At 58.0% G+C, this 22,164-nt stretch overlaps 2 protein-coding genes across 5 annotated transcripts in view; one reads left to right on the top strand and one right to left on the bottom strand.

The window, feature by feature from the left end:
* ENTREP2 (endosomal transmembrane epsin interactor 2) overlaps positions 1-13,134 on the top strand; it is a 274,354-nt gene extending 261,220 nt beyond the window's left edge. Inside the window, exons 8-12 of one of the 2 annotated variants that reach the window (XR_010378236.1) lie at positions 2,048-2,123; positions 7,123-7,341; positions 8,801-8,875; positions 9,775-12,101; positions 12,194-13,134. Coding sequence is in view for 1 of the 2 variants with exons in the window: in XM_031440881.2 (XP_031296741.2) it covers positions 2,048-2,123; positions 7,123-7,341; positions 8,801-8,875; positions 9,775-10,097 (693 nt within the window). In the remaining variant the exon portion in view is untranslated. Of the gene's footprint in view, positions 1-2,047; positions 2,124-7,122; positions 7,342-8,800; positions 8,876-9,774 lie in introns of both variants that reach the window. The other variant, XM_031440881.2, reaches the window with a different exon arrangement.
* Positions 13,135-13,784: 650 nt separating this feature from the next.
* APBA2 (amyloid beta precursor protein binding family A member 2) overlaps positions 13,785-22,164 on the bottom strand; it is a 176,597-nt gene continuing 168,217 nt past the window's right edge. For all 3 annotated transcript variants that reach the window (XM_031440458.2, XM_031440457.2, XM_031440460.2), the window contains 3 exons: positions 20,634-20,753; positions 17,742-17,882; positions 13,785-14,947 (listed from right to left, as the gene is read on the bottom strand). In XM_031440458.2, the coding sequence (XP_031296318.2) occupies positions 14,876-14,947; positions 17,742-17,882; positions 20,634-20,753 (333 nt within the window). In that variant the 3' untranslated portion in view covers positions 13,785-14,875. The remainder of the gene's footprint in view (positions 14,948-17,741; positions 17,883-20,633; positions 20,754-22,164) is intronic.

Raw genomic sequence — 22,164 nt, 5'->3', positions numbered from 1 at the left:
CCCTCAAGTTATTATTTATATTTTCAAATGAAATAACCTTTACATTTTAAAATCTGTAAGTGAGGTGTCTTCGAGGACTGCACCTAAAACTTTAATGCACCTTTTCCGTGATGGATGATAACTGCCCCCCAAGATCAGCTCTTTGTAAACCTCACCCAGGAGTGGGAAACTCATTAACAGAAATCGGGCAGAACTTCCACGCCTGGCATCTTAGCCCCAGAGTCCCTAAAAGAAAGGGAGGTGAGAGGAATTTGGCTTATTTGCATAAATGCCAAGTGACTTTTCCATTACGATAACTCGTCAAAAATGTGCATCTGGGAATAAATAAAAACAGGCATTGGAGCGTCCACGTTGCCTTACACAGCAACCTCTTCCCCTCTCCTGCAGGAGCTGTGCTCTGAGGCTTTCCTGCTAAACTCAGATTTCAGTGCACATCCTATGTTGCAAACAGATTGCTTCCACGGCCCTTGTGTTTAATCGGAAATGCTGTCGGAACCGAGCAGCCCTTCCCCACAGCGTTACGGGGCAAGGTGGCTTTGAACGTCAGGGAAGTCCAAGTTCAAATTAGACCTTGACACCTGGCTTGCGAGAGGTGATAGATGCCCTGCTCCCAGGAGCTGTCTTCTCTCGAAACCAAATTTGACCGGGAGCCAGAGGGAAGCCAGGGCCACTTCTGCAAAATCTGACACGAATCCAATTTCCTCCTGACCTGGTCCCACTGTGTATGTGATTTCTCTTGTTTTATTTATATTTTTTTATTACCAGAAGCTTTTTTTTTTTTAGACAGCGGATCCTGAAGTTGCCACCCACCTCTACCAAAAAAAAAAAAAAAAGAGAGAAAAGAATCGAATAGCAGGTTAGACACAGAAAGAGAGTTATGAAAGGAAATGAACCTTAGGGGCATTGTTCCTGTTTTGTGACTTGGCGGGAGATACTTGGCAGAGATTTCCAACACAGATTATTGTTGTGTCGTGACTACAAGGGAGGATGTGGAGTGTGAATTCTCCCCGACCCGATCCCTGATGCCCTCCTGGCAGAGAGGGGTGCTGAGTGCCGGCCAGTATTACCTGCAAGTGGAATCACAGGGAATGTTCAGGCTGCAACACCGCTCTGGGCCCAGAGATGAGGGAGGCAGAAATACTGGAATCGGGCCTCACCTTGCCCGCCTCCCTCGAGCTCATTATTTGCAAGCAATTCTGAAAAAGTGCGAGGATTCAGCAGTCATTTTCTGAGCTAGCGCAGGGGTACGTGTGTGCAGTGCTCCTCACGGTCAGACGCTGGCCTGGGCGGCAGGGGGGCCCCGTCCCTGCCCAGAGGGGAGGCTGCTCTTTCCCCTCACAGTCCCCAGTCCTCTCCAGGCAGGACGATCGTTCCAGAAGACAGCTGCAGAAGTGTCATGACTGTCCAACACAATGCGGGCGTCAGGGCCGCCCGCTCCCCAAGACCGGCACGGAGTCAGACAGTGTGCGAGGGGCCCTGGGCAAGCTCAGCCAGGGAGGGGGCCTGGGGAGCAGCCTTTCCATCCCACGTGCAAAAGGCAGAGGGAAGGCGGCGCACGGGCCAGCTCTGGGGAGTTGAGAGCTCACTCAGACCAGGCTGTTTCTTAAATGCTCACCGGTGTCCAAACTGCTGGCCCAAAACATCACCAGTCCCGTGACTGTGGGTCTCCGTGGCCTCACTCTTCCCAGAGTGGAAGCAGGGAGAGAGGGAGGGTTCAGAAGGGGGGTTGGAAGTGAGGGCAGGGGCTGTCCTGCCTCCTCCAGGGACACAGGGATGCTGTGTGGCCTTTATCAGCCCCAAAAAGAGCCTGTAAGTGGAAGGCAGGGCAGGCTCTCGAGAGCCTGATAGCAGACGTCAGAGGAACGGGCTTTGGCCTCGGCAGTGGCGTCTTCAGCCTCGCATCCCCCACCCTGCAGACCTGAGGGAGAAGACTGCAGTCTCAGCACTTCTTACCACAGGACAAGCTCTAGCCTTGATTTCCAGAGGCTGCTGTGATGTTCCCTCCAGACCACGGTGACCTAGCGCTGCCTCCTCTCTCCTGCTGCAGCTCACGAGTGCAGACCAGCAGGTGACCGAGCCCAGCTCTGGGGACCCGGAGGCCACCACCGGCTTCAGCACACAAGGTAATCTTTCCCTTTCCAGTATTTGAAATCCTAAGTTTCTAGTTTGCAAGCCTGTCTCTTTTCCTCCTGCTATGTCTTCCCATCATTTCTTACTCTTTATAAGGGGTGGAGTTTGCTGCAGCCTCTCCGGTTAAGCACACGTAAGTGCTTACCTGCACCCAGTGAGTCAGAGCTAGGAGACCCCATGCTGTCCCTGGGGGCTGTGCCGCCTCTCCCCCAGCGCCCTTTCTCTCTCACTTGTCTTGGGTACGACTCATCTGGGGTAGACCCCTTCCAGAGCAAAATCCTAGCAGGCTCATGTCTGCTGGGCCCCTACCTCGGAGGAGGCTGGGCCGGGTTAGGCAGGACCAGGGGCTGGGATCTCTCTGCCTGATGGTTTTAGAGGGGGAGGCCGGAGGGCCAGGCTGGAAGTTGTGTCCTGGAGGGTATCAGAGGAAAAGTGGGAGAAGTCAGGTCCCCAACGTGGGCTGGGAGCCACAGGACAGGGCTGGCGGGGGGAATGTGGTCTGAAGTGGTGGAAAAGCAGGCGACCCCTAATAACAGAGAGAGCAGGTGGGGGGGCTGGGCATTTCCAGGGAGCCTCCTTCCTGAGGTCCGCAGCCAGGCTCAGGTGGGAAGGTTTATTCAGAGACCCTGTGAGACAACTAAGGGTCCTAGAAAAGACTGTGACTGTCGTGGCTCTCTGCCCCACTACCACCTCGACGTTCATTAACTTCTAAGAGAAACAGGGAGGGGCCGTCCTTCGTGAGGACACCTCTGTGTTGCAGGGGCACCAGGTCTCTAAGGCTGGATTTGGCAGCCACCTAGCCCTTCCCTGGGTGGCTACCAGGAGCCCCTAGAAGCTGTGTCTTCTCAGAGGTGGTGCCCAGTGGCCTTTCCAGAGGCAACTCCAGGGTGCAGTACATTCTAAAGTTTGGGCTGAGGGGGCCTGGCCACAGTGATTTCTTCTGATCATTGGTTCTTGGGGAAAGTGTGGTCAGAAAGGCCCGGCAGCAGGCGGCTCCAGAGTCCATTCCTGTCTGTGGTCTCAGGGCAGGTGGAGCCGGACAAGAGGGGTTGGGGCCCTCCTCATGGCCTCACTAACCTGGGTAGCGGGCTAGGCTCGACCCGGGACTCGGGGGGCTTCCCACACCCAGATTCCTGGCCGCAGGGCAAGTCCTGAGTGAGGAGAATACGGGCAGGCCAGGCAGATATTAATAGGTCATTTCTATATAGGGTGAGGCCGAAGTCAAGGTCATTTTTTTGTCTCTGTATGTGTGATTGTTCCAGACCATTTGTTGCTTTTGTGTCTTTGTCAAAACTGAATCAAGCGTCATTGTGTGGGTCTATTTCCAGGTCCTCCGTTCTGTCCCATTGATCTGTTTCAGTCCCTCTGCCGTTATCATGCTGGCTTAGTTACTGTCGCTCTGTAATGAGCCTCAGCATGTGGTGCCTCCTACTTCATCCTTGCTCAAGACTGTAGCTCCCCTGGGCCCTGGGCCTTTCCGGGTCCATTTTTTTATTTCATTATTTTTAAAGGCTTCCTTTTTATTTATTTTTATTATTTTTATTTAAAAAAATTTTTTAATGGAGGTACTGAGGATTGAACCCAAGACCTTGTGCGTGCTAAGCACGCGCTCTACCACTGAGCTGTATACCACAAGCCCCATGTCCATTTTAGAATCAGCTTGCCTATATCTACAGAATACCTTGCTAGGATCTTGATAGGAATGGCCTTAAACCTGTAGAGCAATTTAGATAGAACTGCCATCTTCCAGTGCATGAACACAGCATGCCCCTCCGTGGATTTCACGTTATCATTTTCAGAACACAGATCCCGGACGTGTTTTGTTAAGTGTGTGTGTTTCGTGTTTCATTTTCTTTGGAGCCACTGTTAATGGTACTGGGTTTTTCACTTTGGGTTTCTGCACGTTCCTCGTTCGTTTACGTGCCTGACTGAATCAGATGTGGGTCACTCTCGTGCATCCTCTTGTGGCCTGCCACCTTACTGAACTCGCTCATCAGCTCTAGAATTTGCGGGAGGGGTGGGTGGGTCGCAGGATTCTGCTATTATTTTTCACCTATTAAAATAACAAAATAGTAATGAGGCCGTGGATGCTAGCAAACCTCACGGAGGCTGGACGCCTAGTCCTGACTAGCAGCTTGCAAATCAGCCCATCTCTTTGGCAAAGGGTTTTGGCAAAAGAGCTACGGAACTACTTCTGCCTTTAGATGTGGTGATCACACTTCTGGAATCACCCTAGGGGAGTAATGCAAACAAACAAAAAAATCTCCAGGCATGAAGATTAGTTGTTACATTTTTCATTTTGTCATAAAGTAGAAACTGATGGGGGTGAAGTCCGTTAATAAAAGTTCAGGAAAACATGTTACGCAGGCTAAATATATTATTACATTAATTAGGAAAAACGTTTGTGATCCGTCAGGTGAAAAACATGACTTCTGTAAAAATGTAGGCACACAACACAGCCCAGGGGGGAAGGAGGACAGAAGAGAGAGTTACCTGTTTGGGGCTGAGAGCTTCTCCCGTAATGTCCCCCTGACTTTGTGAAGTTTCTGTTAGTTACACATCTTCAGGGCTAAGTCACAGTTGTCTCGCCGTGACTTCATTTCCTCGAGGAGCTCAGTCATTGGGCTTTCACTGACATTAAGAGACTTGCGATCCAGAGTGTGTGCCTGTGTCCAACCTCATCGAATTATGTGCATTAAATCTGTACGGGCTATTTGTGTATCAGTTATCCCTCAATAAAGCTGTAAGAGAGAGAAAACTGGGACTGAGAAGAATCAGCAGGAATGAGTATTATTCAAAAGGCTTGTAATGAGCTGCTGGGTAACTTTGATAAGATTCTGATAGTGTGAATAGTGACAGTTCCCAGGTTTGCAGTTTTCTAATGACGCAGGAAAGGGTGTTTCCTTTTCTCCGTTTATACAGTGTTGAGTCCCTGCCCGATTATTTCCGTGGAATAAATTCTGATGAGTGGAAATTGTTGAGTCCAGGGGAGTGTGTATTTTAGGTGTGGCTGTCCTGGCCACACCGTGATCTGGGAAGGTTTTGTTACGAGTCCGCATACCCACCAAGAGTGTCTGTGACGCCCCGGACATTGTCACTCTTGGTGCAGATGACATGCAGGACTGATTCAGCACCTTTTTAAATGTTTATTGCTCACTTGAAGGTCTGCCTCCTTTTACAGTGGGTGGTTTTTTTTTTTAGATTTATAAGAAAAATATTCGTTAAAGAAAGGTGAGAGATGTGTCAGAGTGACCCTTTTCCTATTGACGGCAGGTTTCCTTCCCCAATTTGCACTTGGTTCTCAAACCCCGTGAAGGAGGCCTTAGCCGCACACACGTTTACAATGTTTTTTGTGGTCAAACTTACCAAGCTTTTCCTTTATGGTTTCTGTCATGTTTACAAAGTCTTTCTCCACCCCAGGGTTGTAGATTTAGTATCAGATATTTTTTTCTCCTCTTCTTTCGGGGGGGTGGAGGGTAATGAGGTTTATCTATTTTTAGAGGAGGTACTGGGGATTGAACCCATGACCTCACGCGTGCTAAGCACTGGCATGCTTAGCGTACCATGAGCTCTACCACTTGAGCTATACTCTCCTCCCTTATTTTTTCTCTTCTTATGGTTTCTTAGAGACGAAAAGGATTCATCGTCTTGAAGATTTTTTTTTTTGCATGTGCTACATGAGGTCTGGTCCATCTTTCTGTTTTTCCAGATGGACTAATGGTACTAATTGTCCCAAAGCATCTCCTGGGAGGGCAGCAGTAGCCAGTGGGGTGGTGGCTAAGCGAGGGTGCTCCAGGAGGGGGCTGCTTCCAACCAGGTCCCACTCAGTGGCCTGTTACCCTCTTCCCCACCCTCTCAGCCACGTGTCCTCAGCCGTGAACTGGGGGTGACCAGGTGGACCCTGAGGACGAGGTGGGAGGTCAGCTGTAAAGCCCTGGGCACGGGACGTGTGACCAGATGAGAGGCCTCTCACAGGACCCACAGGAAGGGATGGGAGGAACAGACCCCAGAGCCCCTGGCCCTGCAGGAGTCGAGGCTGCCATGGTTCTTACCAGGTGTCCCTCAGGCGGGCCACTTCGAGGATCTACTTCGGCGGGGGTGGGGGTTGTGAGGGGCCTCGGGGAGGGGAGCCTGGAGCCAGTCTGGTGATGGGAGCAGCGCGTCTCAAGTCCGTTGTGCAGGCAGGTCACTAGGGACCTTGTTTAGAGAAATTCTCGTCCAGCCACATCCCACGTGCCGCCCGTGGAGAAGTCAGGGGTAGAGCTGGGCCTGACCAGCATCCCGGGTCCAGAGCAGCGGTTCTCACACCCAGGGCATCAAAATCCCCTGGGGTGCTTGTTCAGACCCTGATGGCCGGGCCCACCCCTGGAGTGTAATAGGGGTGGGGCTGAGGACGTGCAGCTCCGCACACTCCCAGGTGATGCAGGTACTCTGAGGACCAGGCTGGCATCTCCGGGGCTGGGCTACACCCCACTGCCTGACCCAGGGAGAGGCTGCACTCTGGGTCCTGACTGCACCCCCTGCGTGGGGTGGGCAAGGTCTTGGGTTGCTGGGGTGCCCTGGAGCCCCTCGGAGCCCCCACCTCTCTCCGCCTGGGCCGGCTTATCAGGCATCCTGTGACCCCCACCTTCCTGTGCATCACCCCACCGGGGATGCCCTGGATGGGAGATGCGGCTGGTTTCTCAAAGATGCGACTTTGACTCTCTTGTGGAGACCTGTACCCAACCTGAAATGATTCTTGGGGGCTCATCTGGTCCCTCCATCCTTTCTACACACCATGCTGTCAGTCTGTTCAGGGTTCTCACACCTTCAAGATTACAGGGTTTGTCTATGTCTAGCTTTGGATTTTCGAGGGTGGGCTGCTCATGCCCCTCAGGAGGACTCAGGTGGCCTCCACTCCAATGGGCACACGGGCGGGTGCTGTCCTTTGTGGGGGTGGTGACCGAATGGTCGCCCAGCACCAGTGCTAACACTGTGTCCCTTGCCTTGCAGCGCCGGCCGACAGCACGAGCCTCCTGGCCTCCGAGGGTGCTGCTGCCCCGGGCCTCAGCTGCCCATCTCCTGATGGCCCCCCTGGCAGCCCACTGCCTGCCCCGCGCCCTGACCACACATCCCCTGAGGGACCCACTCAGGGCATGCGGGAGCGGCTGGGTCCCAGGCGTGTGGCCCGCTCTGTCAGTGACCCCACCTCATGCATGTCCAGGACAGCAGGTACAGCGGGCCCCACCCACTGCGTCCCCCGAGCGCCCGGTCCTGCCCTGGACACTGAAGGCCTCAGTGTCCCCTCGACAGTGGAGTCCAGGCCCTGGGGCCCCACGGGGAATATGATCTTAATGTCCAAAGCCCTTCAGGGGTGGGCTTGGGTAGGGGCTGTGAAAGGTTTGGGGTGATGAGAGCTATGGGGTCAGCCAGCCCTGATGCTGGCCCTAGGGCAGGTCTGGGGACCACAGTCTGCATCTGTCAGTCAGCCTTAGTGGCTCCCCCTGCAGGACTAGCCTGGGTACAGATGTGTGGGAGGTGCCTGTGTCTGCTTAGTGTTCTGCTGGGACCCAGGGCCACGTAAGGCGTGGCTGCATCGCAGTGACAGTGGTGGGTGGGTGTTCTCTGGCCAATACTGCCCCAGGCGGACACGGGTGTGTCCAACAGCACTACGGGGGCAGCCTTGGCTGCACTCTGGGTGTGGCCTGGAGCTGCCTCAGAATTGCCCCACGTAACTGTTAAGAGTGGGCAATGTCCTCCCTGGGTGGGGACACTCGGCCCCAGAGTCCTGTGTCCAGGAATTTGCACCTCATACCATCCCCCCAAAGGGTCTTGTGCATCTTGGAATTGGAGGCCCCACCTCCTCCTGGTTGCTGTTTTTTGAGGGAGAGGATGGGTTGGTTTGTGCTGGTAAAGGTCGGTGGGCCTTTGACAGTGGTGCCACTGCTGTGGGGACTTCTTCATAAAGCGGGAGTGAAAGAGCCCTGAAGCGGCCCCGTGGCGCCTGGACAGGTCCGCAGTCTTGTCCAGTTGGAGCCCAAACAGACTAGACCCTGTCTGTGCCCTGGGAGAATTGTATCCCTGCAGGGAGCCAGGAACCTGCCGAGGCAGCTGGTGGAGATGCAGGGCTCTGCATCTGTGGCTCCTTGGCCGGTGTCCCTCTGTCCCTGTCCCGCACCCACCTGCCAGCTTACCCAGATACGCCTCACCAGCATCTTCTCCTGAAGATGCCGCTGCCGGGGTACCACAGGTCAGCCCTGGCAGGGCTGACGCTCTGCCAGCGGGCCCCGATGACTTTCTCTGGCCTGTCCCCCTCAGTGAGATTCATGCGCTGCAAGCCGTGAGCTTTTAGGGATGGATTTGAAGAGAATTGCGAGAGACAGTTTCTGTTTCACATGTCCGAAGCACGTGCCTCCTGGGGTCCCGGACCCCCGGATGCATGTTCATTCCCCGGATGCAGATGGGGATTCGGATGCGGGGCCCGAGGTTTGTCGGTGGTGCCGCCCTGTGCCGGGGCAGCGCTGAGGCCCCTGCTGGGTGCCAGCTGGGCTCGGGCTTGCTCACGTTCAGGAGTTTTCCACTTGCTGGTCTCGCATCTCCATCTACTTCTGAGCCGCAGGAGGGTTACTCTGGGGCTATCAGGGGTTCCTCCTCCCGTCCCTGTGTTAACTGATTTCTCTTTCTGCTCAAGGCGATGCCTCGGCGCACACCCCCTCCCACTGCCAGGACCTGGAGGCGGGCCTGTCCCGGGCTGCCCTGGGGACTGGTGAGATGCTCCTTTTCTGAAACCCTTTGATAACCACGGTGCAAGGGTAGAGGGGGTGACTAGTGGTTCTCAGCTGCCTGGGTCTCCATCCAGCCCCTCACAGCACCCCCCCACCCGCCCCGGGCACGTGGACACTCTGGCCTTCCTTCCTTCTCTGCGGGATGTGTTCATGGTACAAGTCATTTAGCGCCCATGTGGCTGCTTGTTTCACTGTATTTCTGAGATTCTATGTTCAGGGGAGGGGGCTCCCCTGTTGAGTTTGCAGTTTCTCATGCTTAATGGCCAATCTTGCTCGCTGCCACCCTAAACCCCCAGACTACCCAGACGGAATGTGTTTCCTCGGTGTGACTTGAAATGCGGCTCATACAAGCTGGGTCATATCTGGACCTGGGCGGGTCGGGTCCAGCGGACTGCCCGGAGTCAGCTTTCCTGGAGGGTTCATTCTGGGGCACAGGCCCTGGACCTCGGAGCTCTGCTGCCTCGTGAGAGGTGGCTGCTGTCCGCCCTCAATGGGGGGGAGCAGCTCTCGTCCCTTTGCCACCCCTGGCTCTGGTCTAAAGGCAGACGCATCTCTAGATGCCACCAGGCCCATAAGGGTGAAATGCACTGATCTGGGGAAGGCTAGGAAGGGGCACCCCCCTGCGAGCTTGGGGTTTCAACAGAGAGGCGAACGGATGGAGACCCCCGCCCTGTCCCCGCCCTGCCCTCACCAGCCTGCTTCCAATCTCACCTTCCAGCCCTGCGGCCCCGGGAGGCTGCAGCCCCTCTGGGGACACAGAGACCCCGGCTGAGGGCTACTCCCAGCATCCTTGTGTTTGCCCGTCAGAGAAAGTGCTGGATGGCTGCCCTCTGCTTTGTCTCGGTTGTCTTCAGACCATGTCTTCTCCCTTGGTTTATAGCTTCCCTGTCTCATTCTTTCACGGCTGCCTGTGTCAGTGGGCACCAGCTCTCACCCCCCGGGGAGCCAGATGCCTGGAAAGCGGGCCAGCGGTTAAAGCCAGAGGCCTTACAGACGGTCTCCAAAGAGCAGCCGCACCCTTTAGTGGACAGCAAGGCCTACGCGGACACTAGGGTTTTGGTGGCTAAGTTCTTGGAACATGCCAGCTGTGCCCTGCCCAGTGAGGTGCGGCACGTGGTGGGCTCCACCCGATCGGCCATCCCCCGTGAGGAGCGCCACATGGAGGAGGCTGTCCTCAGCGCCCGCGTCCTGGAACAGCTGTGAGGGCACTGCAGGTCTGAACGTGGAGAGGACAGGCCTGGTGTTGGGGTCCCTGCCGGGGCACGGGCCTGTGGGGAGGAGCTGCTGTCTGGGAGTATCTGGGGTGGTTCAGGTGGGAGGGACAGCTGTTCCCTCCGTGGCAGGATCCCATCAGTGGTGTCCTGGAGGTGATTCTTCCTGCCTGTCCCAGGGACACAGCAAATGACTTTCTTGAGCCCCTTGTAACTTCTTTGGTTTTGTTGGCACGTGGCACCTCAAACTCCCAGTGACAGGTGACACTCAAGTAATTAAGGAAACTGAAGCATCTTCTACACCGTGGCCGTCAAAGAGCAGGACCCCCCACCCCGAGGTAGTTGAGTGTTTAAGTGACTCAAGGACATCAAGGAATGAGACTCGGTTGCTTCCTGTTGCTCCAAGGTCACCCCTTTCTCAGAGGCTGACTTTATAAAGAAATTCTAGCACAGATGACAGCCTGGGCCCAGCCTTCTGCCCGCAGGGCGACAGGGCCCCATGTGAACAGAAGGACAGTGGGGGACTCTGTCCGGCCCCGCCACCGTGGGAGGCGGACAGGGGTGGCTGGGGGCTCTGAGGGACCCCTGTCACCTTGTCTTCTGCTCCTTGCCTCCCCCAAGGGCACCGTCCCTGCTTCCTCCCCGTCTCTCTGTTGTCTGTCACTTGACCTGGTCAGCACAGAGCCCTGTCAGGGGTGGTTTGCCCCTGACGTCAGCCATCGTGCGAGCCCGGGGCCCTCCCCCCATCCGCCCTCCCAGCTCAGCCTTGCTGGGTGGTGGTCTGGACGCCTCCCAAGAGAGCAGGTCTCTGATGACCTGGAGCGTCCCTTCCCCAGCTGTGGGCCGCGGGCACACGTGCCGGGGAGGATGCCAGTCATAAAGCACTTCTCTCCATGAAGCCCACCAAGCCGGGGTTGCAGGAGGCCCCTCGGCCGGCCTGGCCTCTCCAGCAGCGGCAGCTTGGGCGCTTTGACCTTCCCGGTCCCCAGCCCCCTGTTCTGGCCACCTCGGCAGCAGCTGCTTCCTCACAATGGCCCTGGAGCAGTGCTGTCCTGGAGAACTTTCTGCAACTGTAAGGATACCTGAGCTGCGACCCTGAGCTGTGGCCTGTGGCTCCTGCATTGGGCCCGGCAGCCCAGAGCCCACGGTTCTCAACTGAAAACCCATCAGCCCGACTCGGGGGGGTGCGGGGGGGGGGGGCGCCGGGCGGGTGACCCCCACTGCTGGGCATCCAGCAGTCCAGGGGCTACACCACACTATAGCCAGTGTGCCGGGGGTGTGTCTGTGTGACCCTGGAGCAGAAAAGGGGTGGTAGGGGTGTTTCCAGCCCAGATGCCAGGGGAGCCCCTGGGAGCTGGGGTAGGAAGCCTGCGGGGACCGTCAGCTGCCAGCGCTTCGCTGCACTGATGCCATCAGTGGTCATTGCCTCCCAGAGGTGAGAGAGCGGGACAGACACAAACCAGCCTTGTGATGACAGCCAGAACGCGTCCACTAGAGATGTCCCAGAGATGAATCTATGAGCACTTTATCCAGACTATAAGACAGAAACTGTTCTCTAATTTTTCTCAGCTGAGGGCTTCTGAGCGCCCTCTCTCTGCAGAGCGACTCTCTTTGCAGGTAAAGTGAATTGATGGTTTTTCAGGTGGCCTCCTGAGCCTCCCGGCAAGGCATTAATGGCCCGGCACCCTGGTCTCTGCATCAGGTGTCTCTGGGGAGGAAGCCAGAGCTCAGCAGGCCGCAGGGGACTCACCTGTGTGTTGGCCTCACCCAGCGGGGCCCCTGGGCCGAGCCTGCAGGTCTCAAGACGTGAATGCGGCACAAGTGAGGCCCATGCTACGTCCCCCACCTCCTGAGCATCAGAGCTGTCACTGCAGCGGGGCGAGTGACCTCCAGGAGCCCGGCCTGGTGCTCTGTGTCCTGTGCTTCCCTTCCTGCAGGAGGACAGTGTCCTCTGTCTCCGGGGACCCGCCCGGGCCCACGCGTCCACTCGGTGCAGGTGCTGCTCTGGCCCGAAGCCCTCATCCCGGACACGTGTGGGCGCCGGCCCCACATACAGCCTCCCACTCAGTTTTGTGTTTGCTCTCCTAGAAACTGCTGGCGGTGAGGGAGCTGTATCCAATTCTCTGCCACTGGGCTAGAACCTTCTGCCCACCCTCTCAGGGCCCCTGTGGCCCACGTCGGCTCCAGCAGGGCTCAGGCTCCCAGCTTCCAGGAAAGGTGCCAGTTGGCGGCCCTGGGAAGGGGCCGGTACCTCCATCCCTGCTCTGCCAAGTGGTAGCTGGGGACTAGGAGCCCCAGACGGTGTGCTTTCCCTGACGCCTCCCAGGACACGAAGAGGGCCAGCTCAGCCTGGGGCCAGAGCTCTCCAGACAGGACACTGCCATTTGACCCCTGCCTGGGGGCACCAGGATGCTAAGGTGCAGGCGCTCTGGACCCCAACTCTGGGGCAAATGTGGGGAGCTTATCCTGCACAAGGACTTCAAGTCTCCTGCAGCTGGCCACAAGGATACCAATTCTACGCCTGTAACAAACCACACGAAAGGAAGCTTACTTCAAATGAATGTTTTTTCCCCTCAGCTGTTATTGATTCACAGATGCTGCCCTGAGGCAGAATTTATAGGAAATTGTTTTCAAGCCTGTTTGTACAACTGGAAGGTCGTATTTATTTAATGTACCTCAAGGTGTTTTCATAATGATCAGTGTTTTAATAAAAACTATTTCTGGCCCCTGTGTCTCCGAGGTTTCATTGGAACCGACGGAAGCTGAGAGCTGTGTGCACCGCTGGTGGCCGGGTCCCAAGGGTGGGCTCAGGCTGGGCGGCCAGCGAGCCTGGGCCCCCCGTGGACCCAATGTGCTTCCTGATGTCCTTCTGGAGACGGTCAGGCTCTGGGGGCGTGAGGGAGAGCAGGCAGGCGCCCAGACGCAGGTAGGTCCCACTGACCCTGGTCCCAGCCTTCTGGGAGGAAATCCGGCTTTACTGTTGATGATTTTTAGTGTGTCTCATTTGACTGACAGCTGCCCCCATGTCACTTGCTGGCCGTGGATGCCCCTCCAGAGCCCATTCCCCTGATCGTTCCGGGCGCTGCACGGCTGTCCCCTGGGCGCCCCTGACCCGAGGCCCTTCCCCCAGCTCTTACTCCTGGGACGTTCCTTCTCATTACCCCGGGCTGTGAGCCACCCTGCTAGTAGCTCCCAGCATGGGGCCTGTGGGTTGGCCAGAGAAGGGACCCCAGCTAACACGCTGGCAAGCCCCCACCCTGAGGGCTTCCGACCAAAGCCCACCTTCACCCCATCTCCCACAGCAGGGGACGCCGGGACCAAGACAGTGGCCAGAGTCAAATCAGTGATGGCAACGCTGCCGAGTCCTGTTACTTTGCGAGACAGACTATTCAGTACCCACAGGTAAGGAGCGGTGCTGGAACACAGAGCCAGCGTCCAGACTCACACACGCACACCGTCTCCCAGAGGTGATTCACATTTAAACCAGGAGACTCCCTTATTCAAGTGGTTGGAAGCCTGTCCCCTCCGGGGATGGGGTGGGTAGGGCGGGCCAGGGGCGGGAGCCCACAGACCTGGGAGGGGGGCGTCAGGCCCCCTCCCAGAGCCAGGCTGTGAAGTGGGGCGTTCAAGGAAGGCTGGGCGTCCGCCTCTCCGTTAACAAACCAGCCACACGAGCAGCTTTTCATCATGACTCCAGGTTTATTAGTGAGATCAGCGAGTCTTCCTAAGGTCAGCTGCATGCAACACACAGGTCACTCCTCGAATACAGTAATCCTAAAGCTTGAGTTACTGCAAAGTAAGGCTTCTTAAGTCACAGTGTATTCTTCAAGGCCTGGGCCAAAAAAAGAGACTTCCGGACAGAGTGACGTCGGTTCACACTGAGCTCCTCCGGTGGGCAGAACCAGACTACGGCACGCTGGGTCTACAAGTGCCAGTGCTGCCTGCGGGGGCGCCCAGCACAGCAGGCACCGACCTTCCTGGTGTGGGTCTTGCTTCCGAGCGGGGAGCACACATGTGGCTGCGTGTCTGTAGATGGGGACTGTGACTGGAGGGCCGGCGCCAGGCTGCTCTCCTCATCCCCGGAGGAGGCTGCCGCCCAGGGATGTCCCCAGCAATCAAGGGACAGGCGAGCACAGGAGAGCAGGTGGTCACAGGCATCCAAGAGCCCTCACGTCTGAAGAACGGGCTGTCATCAGTAAAAATCAAACGAGTGATGTTGTCTAAATAAAAGTGGAGGTTTGAGGGTGTGGCCATCACCCTTTATTTCACTCAGGAACGGCTCTTTGCTCGTGACATCCAGTCACACGTTCCTCACTGTCATTATATCCTGAGAGCTGACTGCCCATGCTTGCACCAAAGCAGCCCGTCTGGGCCACTGTCCCTGCGGGACCTCAGAGCCCCAGCGAGGGCATCGCCACTGCCCCCCAGAGCTCGCTGCCTTCGAGCGGCTCCCTTCACGTTTGTGGCCACATCCAGAAGCAGCCACGTTCACCCTCCACGGCTCCAGGAAGGGAAGACTCCATAGCACGCAGAGGTACAGTTAAACCCTGCCCGCCACAACGAGAAAATTCAGGACGTGCCAAAATACTCGACTGTTCCACGAAGATGGGCTCCTGTGACCCTCCTTGGGTAAAGACGTACCCCTCTGGGTCCGAAAAAAAAGTGGGTGGTGAGGACATGGCCTTCTGGGGAGCCCGGGTCCTTGGGGGCTCTGGGGTCTGGGTCAGGTCCTGGGGCCGGCTCCCGCTCCTCGGAGCGCAGGCGGTCAGCCTAGATGTACAGCGGGGTCTCCTGGCCTGTGAGAAGCCTGAACATGGCGGCTGGCATGGTCTTCATGTGGATCTGTCAACGAGAGAGAGGGGCTGGCCCGGCTTCCCGCCTCCGCCTCTCCCCCCTCCCTCCCCTCAACATGGCTGGATGCAAACCCTCCGAGCATTTCCCGTGTGAAGGCCCTGCGCTCAGAGCGAAGGCAGCGTGACCTGCCTGACCTGGGGACTCACCTGGGCGCCCCACCAGGTCTGCAGGGGGTTTTACACACAGTCCAGTGCTGGTTTCCCTTCAGCTGGAGCTGACACCAGGGGTGTGAAAAACTAGACTTTTCACTGTGATGACAGTTTGCCCACTGAGCTGGGGACAGGCAGGGGTGCCCTGGCCTCCTTAGAAACCACACTGGGAATCAGAGGCTCACACACAAAGTAGGTGTGCTGGGGTATGGGGCCTCGAGGCCCCCCCCCCCTTTGGGTCTGGCCTCACTCCCTGGTGCCAGAAGGCAGGCACACAAGCAAAGCACCAAAACCACTCCCCAGGGAGGCCGACCGTGTGGGGCACACACCCCAAATCCCAAGGAGGTGGCCCGGCAGACCTCCAGTGCCCAGGGGGAGACTGCTGGGGGCACGGCCATCCCCCAGGCCAGCCGTTCCTCAGGCAAGCAGGTCTCCAGCCTCGTCTGACCACACAGACTCCCTACCTGCGCTCAACACCAGGATTGGTTTGATCAATTTAGATTTCAGCTCCTCCATCAGCCTGGGATGGCTTCATCCATCAGAAAATTCATTCTTTAATTCCTCAGTCTGAACCCCCCCCTCCCCAAGGCTCGTCAAAACATGAGGTCTTGTTATCAGTGGCTCATGTTTCAAATGTGCTCAGGGATGCTTGATGGAAAGTGCAGACATTCTCCCCCCGAGGACTAGCTGGTCAAGTGTAAGGTTCAGCTGTTAGAGCAGGCAGACGGCTAGATGCAAGTAGAGAAAGGAGGACACAGGCCAAATGGCAGGAAACCCTACATCCCATAAACATGGGTCCCTTGGCAGACAGAGAAAAGTAGGAACCTTGGGACTGATAAGAGAACACACAACTTGGGGTGACAAGAGTCCTGGAGGTCGACAAAGAAAGGTGGGGAAAGGCAGGAATCTCCAGTCTCCAAATGGAACCTTTTGCTCATTATACCCTCATTACAATAAAATCAGCCTTGCAGATTAGAAGTACCCAGCATGCACTGATGCTGTGACACTTCTGACCCAGACTAAATAAGGACAAAAATCCCTCTTCCCCTCCAGAAGGTGGGGCTAGGACGAAAATCAGGGAATATGACCCCAAACTCTTCCCTCCCCAATGAATATCCTGCCCATTCATTTTTACACCCTATAAAACCAGCTTGTCAAAGAAACTCAGGGCAGCCGCTCACCTGAGCCTGCCCGCTCTCCCCTTGAGAGCGTCCTATCCCTTAATAAATCCTCACTTCACTGTCTTAACCTCTGTGTCTCCTCTCTGAATTCTTTCTGCAACCAGACGAGAACCTAATCGCCAGCAGCACAGCCAGGCTGAAGGGATGTTCACACCCTCAGCCCACATTCGAGCCTCTCTGAATAGTGATTCCTCTCAGGTCTGAAGAGTCGGAAACATTTCCCCCGCTCCCGGCCCGGCTCCCCCACCTGAGTGATTCCTTGGTAGGTGTGAGACTGTTGGCTCCAGCAGGTCAACCATTTCAAAGCTTCTACTTAGGAAACTGGATTTCCCTTTCTTTGAAGCCATTTGTAGAAGGAAGTCAATGGTGTCTACCTGGCCCCTCTCCCTCTAGAGTCACCTGCTCCCACCCATGTAGGGAAACAGGCCTCCGCCCCCAGATCTGGGAGTTTCACAGACACCGAGTAGGGCAACGTGGTCCCAGGAAAGGGGATCTGACCAGACATGATCTGAAGGCCCTCAGAAGACAGCACCCCATCCACCCACCTGGGTCAGGCCAGAGCCCACCCCACCCCCATAGCCTCTCCTCACCTTGCCCCAGAGCCCAAGCCACAGCCACCCAGGGCTCCCCCCACCCTCAGAGTCAAACCTAAACTTCTGGGCCAGCACCTGCCTTCACAGCTGCTCCCTGTGCTGCCCACCCCTTCAGCTCTGTCTCCATCTGCCCCTTCTGGGTTGCTGTCACCCATGCTTCTCCCAGGAGAGCCTGCCCATTCACTCTGCCTGCTCACCTCATGGGCCCTGCACACCCATCCCCCCGCCCCCGCGGAGGCCTCCTTCACAGCACCGTGCTGTCACCAACCCCCCAGCATCTTAATCCTCCTCCCGAGGTACCCAGCTTGCTCCTGAGCTCCCACCCCCGGCCCTATCCAGCCTCATGCCAGCATTGCCCTGGTGGCAGAAAAAAACAGGAGGAAGGGCAAAGCCAGTGAGGGGATAAGGGCAGAGCAGCAGGGCCAGCCTGCTTCATGGGTAGGGATGGCAGGTGGGGGTGTCCCCACTGGGCAGGGCAGGGCCCCAGACTGAGCATGTGCAGTCCATCTCCAGAAGCAGAGTCAGAGGAGATGTGTCTGCCACCTTTGCCCTCCCATCGGTGGCGGCACAGTAACCAGAGCGAGGACAGGGATCCCACCTGCCACCCAGCTCCCTGGTGGGAGACACACCCCTGCTCAGCTGATGCGCACCAGGAGGTCCAGGAGGGAGCACACCCGCCAGCAAGCCATGCGGGGGCGCTGCTGGGACAGGCTCTCCTGGGAAGGGGGTTTGCTCTGGGGGGACCCATGGCTTTCCCCCAGCACCTCCACCCTCCCTCAGGGGCTAGATGTCATCATGAAAACATACGGGCCCAGAGGCCCCAAGAGCCTGGTCTGGCTTCAGGAAAGGGACCGCTCACCTCTCCGACCGAGTTGGACAGCGCCTGAACAATCTTCTCGTGCGCTGTGGCCACCACGCTCTGCCCATTGATCTCGATGATGCGGTGGCCCACACGGACGCCACCCCGCTCTGCGATGCCCCCTCGCATGAGGCTGCAGATCTAGGGGACACGGGTGCCAGGTCAGCTCAGAGCTCCCTCCACCATGCCAGAACTCCTCCTGCCCCCAGAGACCAAAAGGAGAGTGAACCAGTGGGGGGAGAAGCCCCACGGGACGAGCACGGCTACCTGCCGTCCGCTGATTCGGCAATGGGGAGGTTTATGATTTGGAAAATGTTCGAAAATGCTGGGGGAGACCCGTCTGGGCCCTCAGATCCCCACGCCGCTGGCCAGGAATCTGGCCCCAGCCATCCCGGGGCCTCTGTTCCTGGGTAGGGCAGTGTGGAGCGCTGGGGGTATACACAGGTCAGGCCCATTCTGGAAGGTTCTCCACCAGCCACACTCTGCTTCTCTCAGGTGACAGTCACTATTCCCTCCACATGGGGAGGGGTGATTTCATGAGCTGATGAATGGAAAGAGTTTGGGGAGACAATGGTGCAGCCCCTAAGCATGTGAGATCCCCCGCTGGTGAATTCACTAAAGATCAGGTATCGGGAAGGGGCAGTCTGTGCAAAGATCAGGGAGGGAAGAGCAGCCTGGGGTCCGCAGAGCGGGAGGGCCCTCTGCACCTAGGAGCCACAGGAGGTGTGGGAGTGAGGGCACCGCAGTAGGAGGAGCACTGACATCCCGGAGGCAGGGTGGCAGGAGGGCGCAGGAAGGGCTGGGTTTACTAATCCCCCTGTCGCCTCCCCAGCACAAGGGCAGAGGCAGGCCCAGGTCAAACAGCCGTGTCCCTGGGGCTGTGCCTTCCTGAGAACAACCTCGAAGCCACTGGTGGCTTCCCATGCACCCCAGCCTTGGCACTCATCCCTGGGCACCTGGACCCGTGTCCCTGAGCCCCCTGGAGCCCCTGACGTCCCAGCCACCTGCCCTAAGGCTGCACTGCACCAGCCGTGTCTGAGGATGAGGGAGGCCAAGCCCGAGGTCGAGCAGGAGGAGAAGCCCAGGCTGGGGGACCCCGTACCCTGAGTGCCCAGACCATCCCCGCAACGTCATCCGGCAGCCTCGAACCTGTAAGGCCTTGGTCCTCACGGTTTCCTCCATCTGAAAAATGCTACCGGTACAACTCTCACCTTGTGAGATTTTTAGGACTTTTTAGGGGTCCTCATATAACTCTGAGCAGAATCCTACAAAATCAGGGGTCAGCCTGCCCGCAGGAGGTGTAGCTGCAGGCAGGACACCAGCCCTTCCCGACTCACCGTTCCTTTTTCCTTCCATCCTGCCCGAGGACTCTCCTCTGCACCCTGTGCTGAACGCACCTGCCCTCACCTGGGGCTCCCACCTGTGTCACCGCCAGCTCCCATCCAACCCCCGGGCAAGGCCGCCTCTCCCACCCAGAGATGGACGGCTCCACCCTGCCCCCTGCTCTCTCACTGCACTGGCCTGGTATCCTTTTCAGGCTGAGGCAAGCCGAAAGGCCACTGACCGCAGGCCGGCCCTGCACCACCACAGGACTCCCATGGGTCCTTTGGTTTGTGAATTTGGCCTCGTCACAGACGCTACGCTGCAGGTCTTTCCAGACCTACTTTGTGAGTGTGTGAAAGTCTCGGTGCGGGCCCGAAGTCCTCGGGGTCCCCCCAGCCCTCGGGTCTCCCTCTGTCTGGAAGGAGATAAGGAGCAGACTGACGTCACAGCCCAAGGCCACTGCTGCCCGGCCACCTGGACTCCTGCACAGAGTGGGTCACAGTTCTGGATCTCAGGCTCTCGGGCCAGACAGGACACAGCCAGTGTGGCTGAGAAAGAGAAGCGGGCTGCCTGTGGCACCCACTGTCCAGAAAGGGGGCATCCGTTCTGTCTGGTGAAGGCTCTGCTCACCTGATGCCCAGACACCCCACCCAGCGCTAAGGAGGAACTTCTACTCTCCCTGCATGGCCCCCAGGGGACTGATTTAAGGGCACCTTGTGCCCAGTATACCTGGCTCTTTGAGGATCCTAAAGATGGTGCTTCAGGGTGACCTGGCCCACTTCCTGGCCAGGCCCAGTGTCAGGCAGGGCCCCCTTGCTCCCGACAGAAGCTGGGACACGGAGCAGGTGTGTCTCCGGTAAATCCCTAGGGGCACTTTCCTCCCTCATGGTGGGAGTTCCAGGGGAGAAGGGAAAGCGGGAACAGAGGCAGGGAGGGAGAAAGTGGGGGCTGCCGAGGATGGACCCAGGGGCCTGGCAGGGGACCTGGGCTGGAATATAGGGGGCAGGCTGGCAGAGGGGATAGACGGGGAGTAGGAGGGGCTGGGAGAGGGCCGCATGCACACGCACACAGACACACAAACACGGATGGCAGGCCTTCCTCAACGAGGCGTGCCCACAGAACTCGGGGCCACAGGCCCCACTTCTAGGAGGGAGGCTGGGGTCTCCCAGCAGTGGACTTCGTGACTCCCTGAATGATGCCATGGGAGGGACAGGGGGACTTGTTTAGAAGGGAGCGTTAAGTGGGCCATCCTGGGCCTATCTGCAAACTAACGCATTGTGCTTTGGCTGTAATGACACTGAAAACAGAAAAAATGCTCATGCAGGACTAACTCAGATGTTGGCAGACGTTTCCAGGGGCTCCGGGGTTACCCAGCTGCGGGGCCCATGCGGCCAGCCCTCCTGCCAACCCGCCTGCCTGCAGCCCAGGAAGTGGGGGACACTGGCCGGGACCTGCCCCATCCAACAGAGGTGGTTCCAGGGTGGCGGACAGACAGCTGCCATCCCTGTTCCCTGCACCAAGCCACATGCGAGCTCGGCAGAGGCTGCCCAGGGCCAAGCGCGGACTCACAATTCCGTTCTGCACGCTGAAGCCCAGCTGGTACTTGAGGTCCGGCCGCTTGATGAGGACGGTGGTGACGGGAGGACAGCTGACGATGTTGAGCTTCACCTGCGTCTGGTTCTTCAGTCCCTGCAGAGCACAGAACAGGAGTCACAGGTGGGTATCAGAAGACCTTGCAGGCTCGGGTTGCAGGGGGACCGAACCCAGGCAGGCAGGCCCCTCTGTGCACGAGTACGTGCATCTCCCTGACCGGGTGCAGGGGTGCTGGGCATCCCAGGTGGCCGCAGCTCACCGCGCTCTGGTGCGCCCTTAGACCTGGGGAAAACCACGCTGCCCCGGGGGCTAGAAGCCAGGCCCCAAGCGCCACTGTGCACAACTGATGGGCCAGAACTCAGGGCCCTCGCCACGCTGCGTGCAAGAGGACTTCCTGTTTGGAAGGACTGTGGGGTCACTTTCCTCAAAACAAGCATCCTCCCGTGATGGTCTCGTGTGCTGCTGGCGGGGCGAGGACCGGGAGCCGCCGGCTCAGCGGAAGTCTGCCAACAGGGGCTCTGGTGTCTGCACCGAGACAGGCCACCTGGAGCCAAGGGCGACCCTGGACCCCAGAGGACAGCGGATGCTGCAGGCCACGGTTCTGGGGTCGGGTGGGACGAGAAGAGCGGCCTAAACCGAACGACGCTACGGCTGCCGCAAAGCTCCTATGCTCAGGCGCGCGCGCAGATGCGCATGCGCACATACGTGCACGGGCACGCATGCGCGCACAGCCCATCAGAGCCCAGGTGAAGACTGAGAGCTGCCTCCCTCAGAGGGAGGGGCCTGGCCGGCTAAGCCTCTGGCACCTCCGATTGAGGCCTCTTTCATGTCTGTATGTCTGCTAAACGGTACCCCCTGGGTCACCAGGTCCAGGAGCCAGCTCTTGGGGCCTTCTGGCCTCAGGAGCGCCCTCCATCTGTCAGGTGACAGGGAGGAGGGGGGCGCATCCTCCTTCAGCAAGACCACTGCGGGGGCTGCGGGCGCGGACGAGCCGCGGGACAACTCCCCGCAGGCAGAGGTGTCTGCATACCCCGGAAAGAGCAAAGGCACTGCAGTGCTGAGGCCTCCGGTCACGGCTGCCTGATCCTTCCGCCCGGGACTCTCTCAGACCCGCAGTGGGCCCCGGTCCCACCAGTTTGTGTCCCCTCTGCGTGACCCTCTCTGGGGACAGGCCGCTCAGCACCTCCCAAAGCTGTACGCTCAAGGGTAAGCCGGTCAGAGCAGCCGCCCAGCTCAGATCCGTGCAAGGTGACCCAAACCTCCACGTTTGCCTAGGAGGTGAGGCTGTCACCTGTGAAAGTTCCAGGTAAGGCAGGACAAGTTGGTCACCCGACATCTATGGGTCCTCGGCGCTTGCCTGGGGTCCATGTGGCTCAGGACTGGGCTAAGTGAAAGCAAACATCCTACCCCCCCCCCGTCCCCCCACCAGGGGGCAGCCCAGGCCTGTCTCTGACATCAGTGATGCTGACAGTGTCTGGCTCAGAGTCACTGGGTGGGTCTCCCTGGA

Source organism: Camelus dromedarius, chromosome 29, assembly GCF_036321535.1.
Source record: "Camelus dromedarius isolate mCamDro1 chromosome 29, mCamDro1.pat, whole genome shotgun sequence".
Classification (NCBI taxonomy): Eukaryota; Metazoa; Chordata; class Mammalia; order Artiodactyla; family Camelidae; genus Camelus; species Camelus dromedarius.
This window is presented reverse-complemented; position numbering and strand designations above follow the sequence as displayed.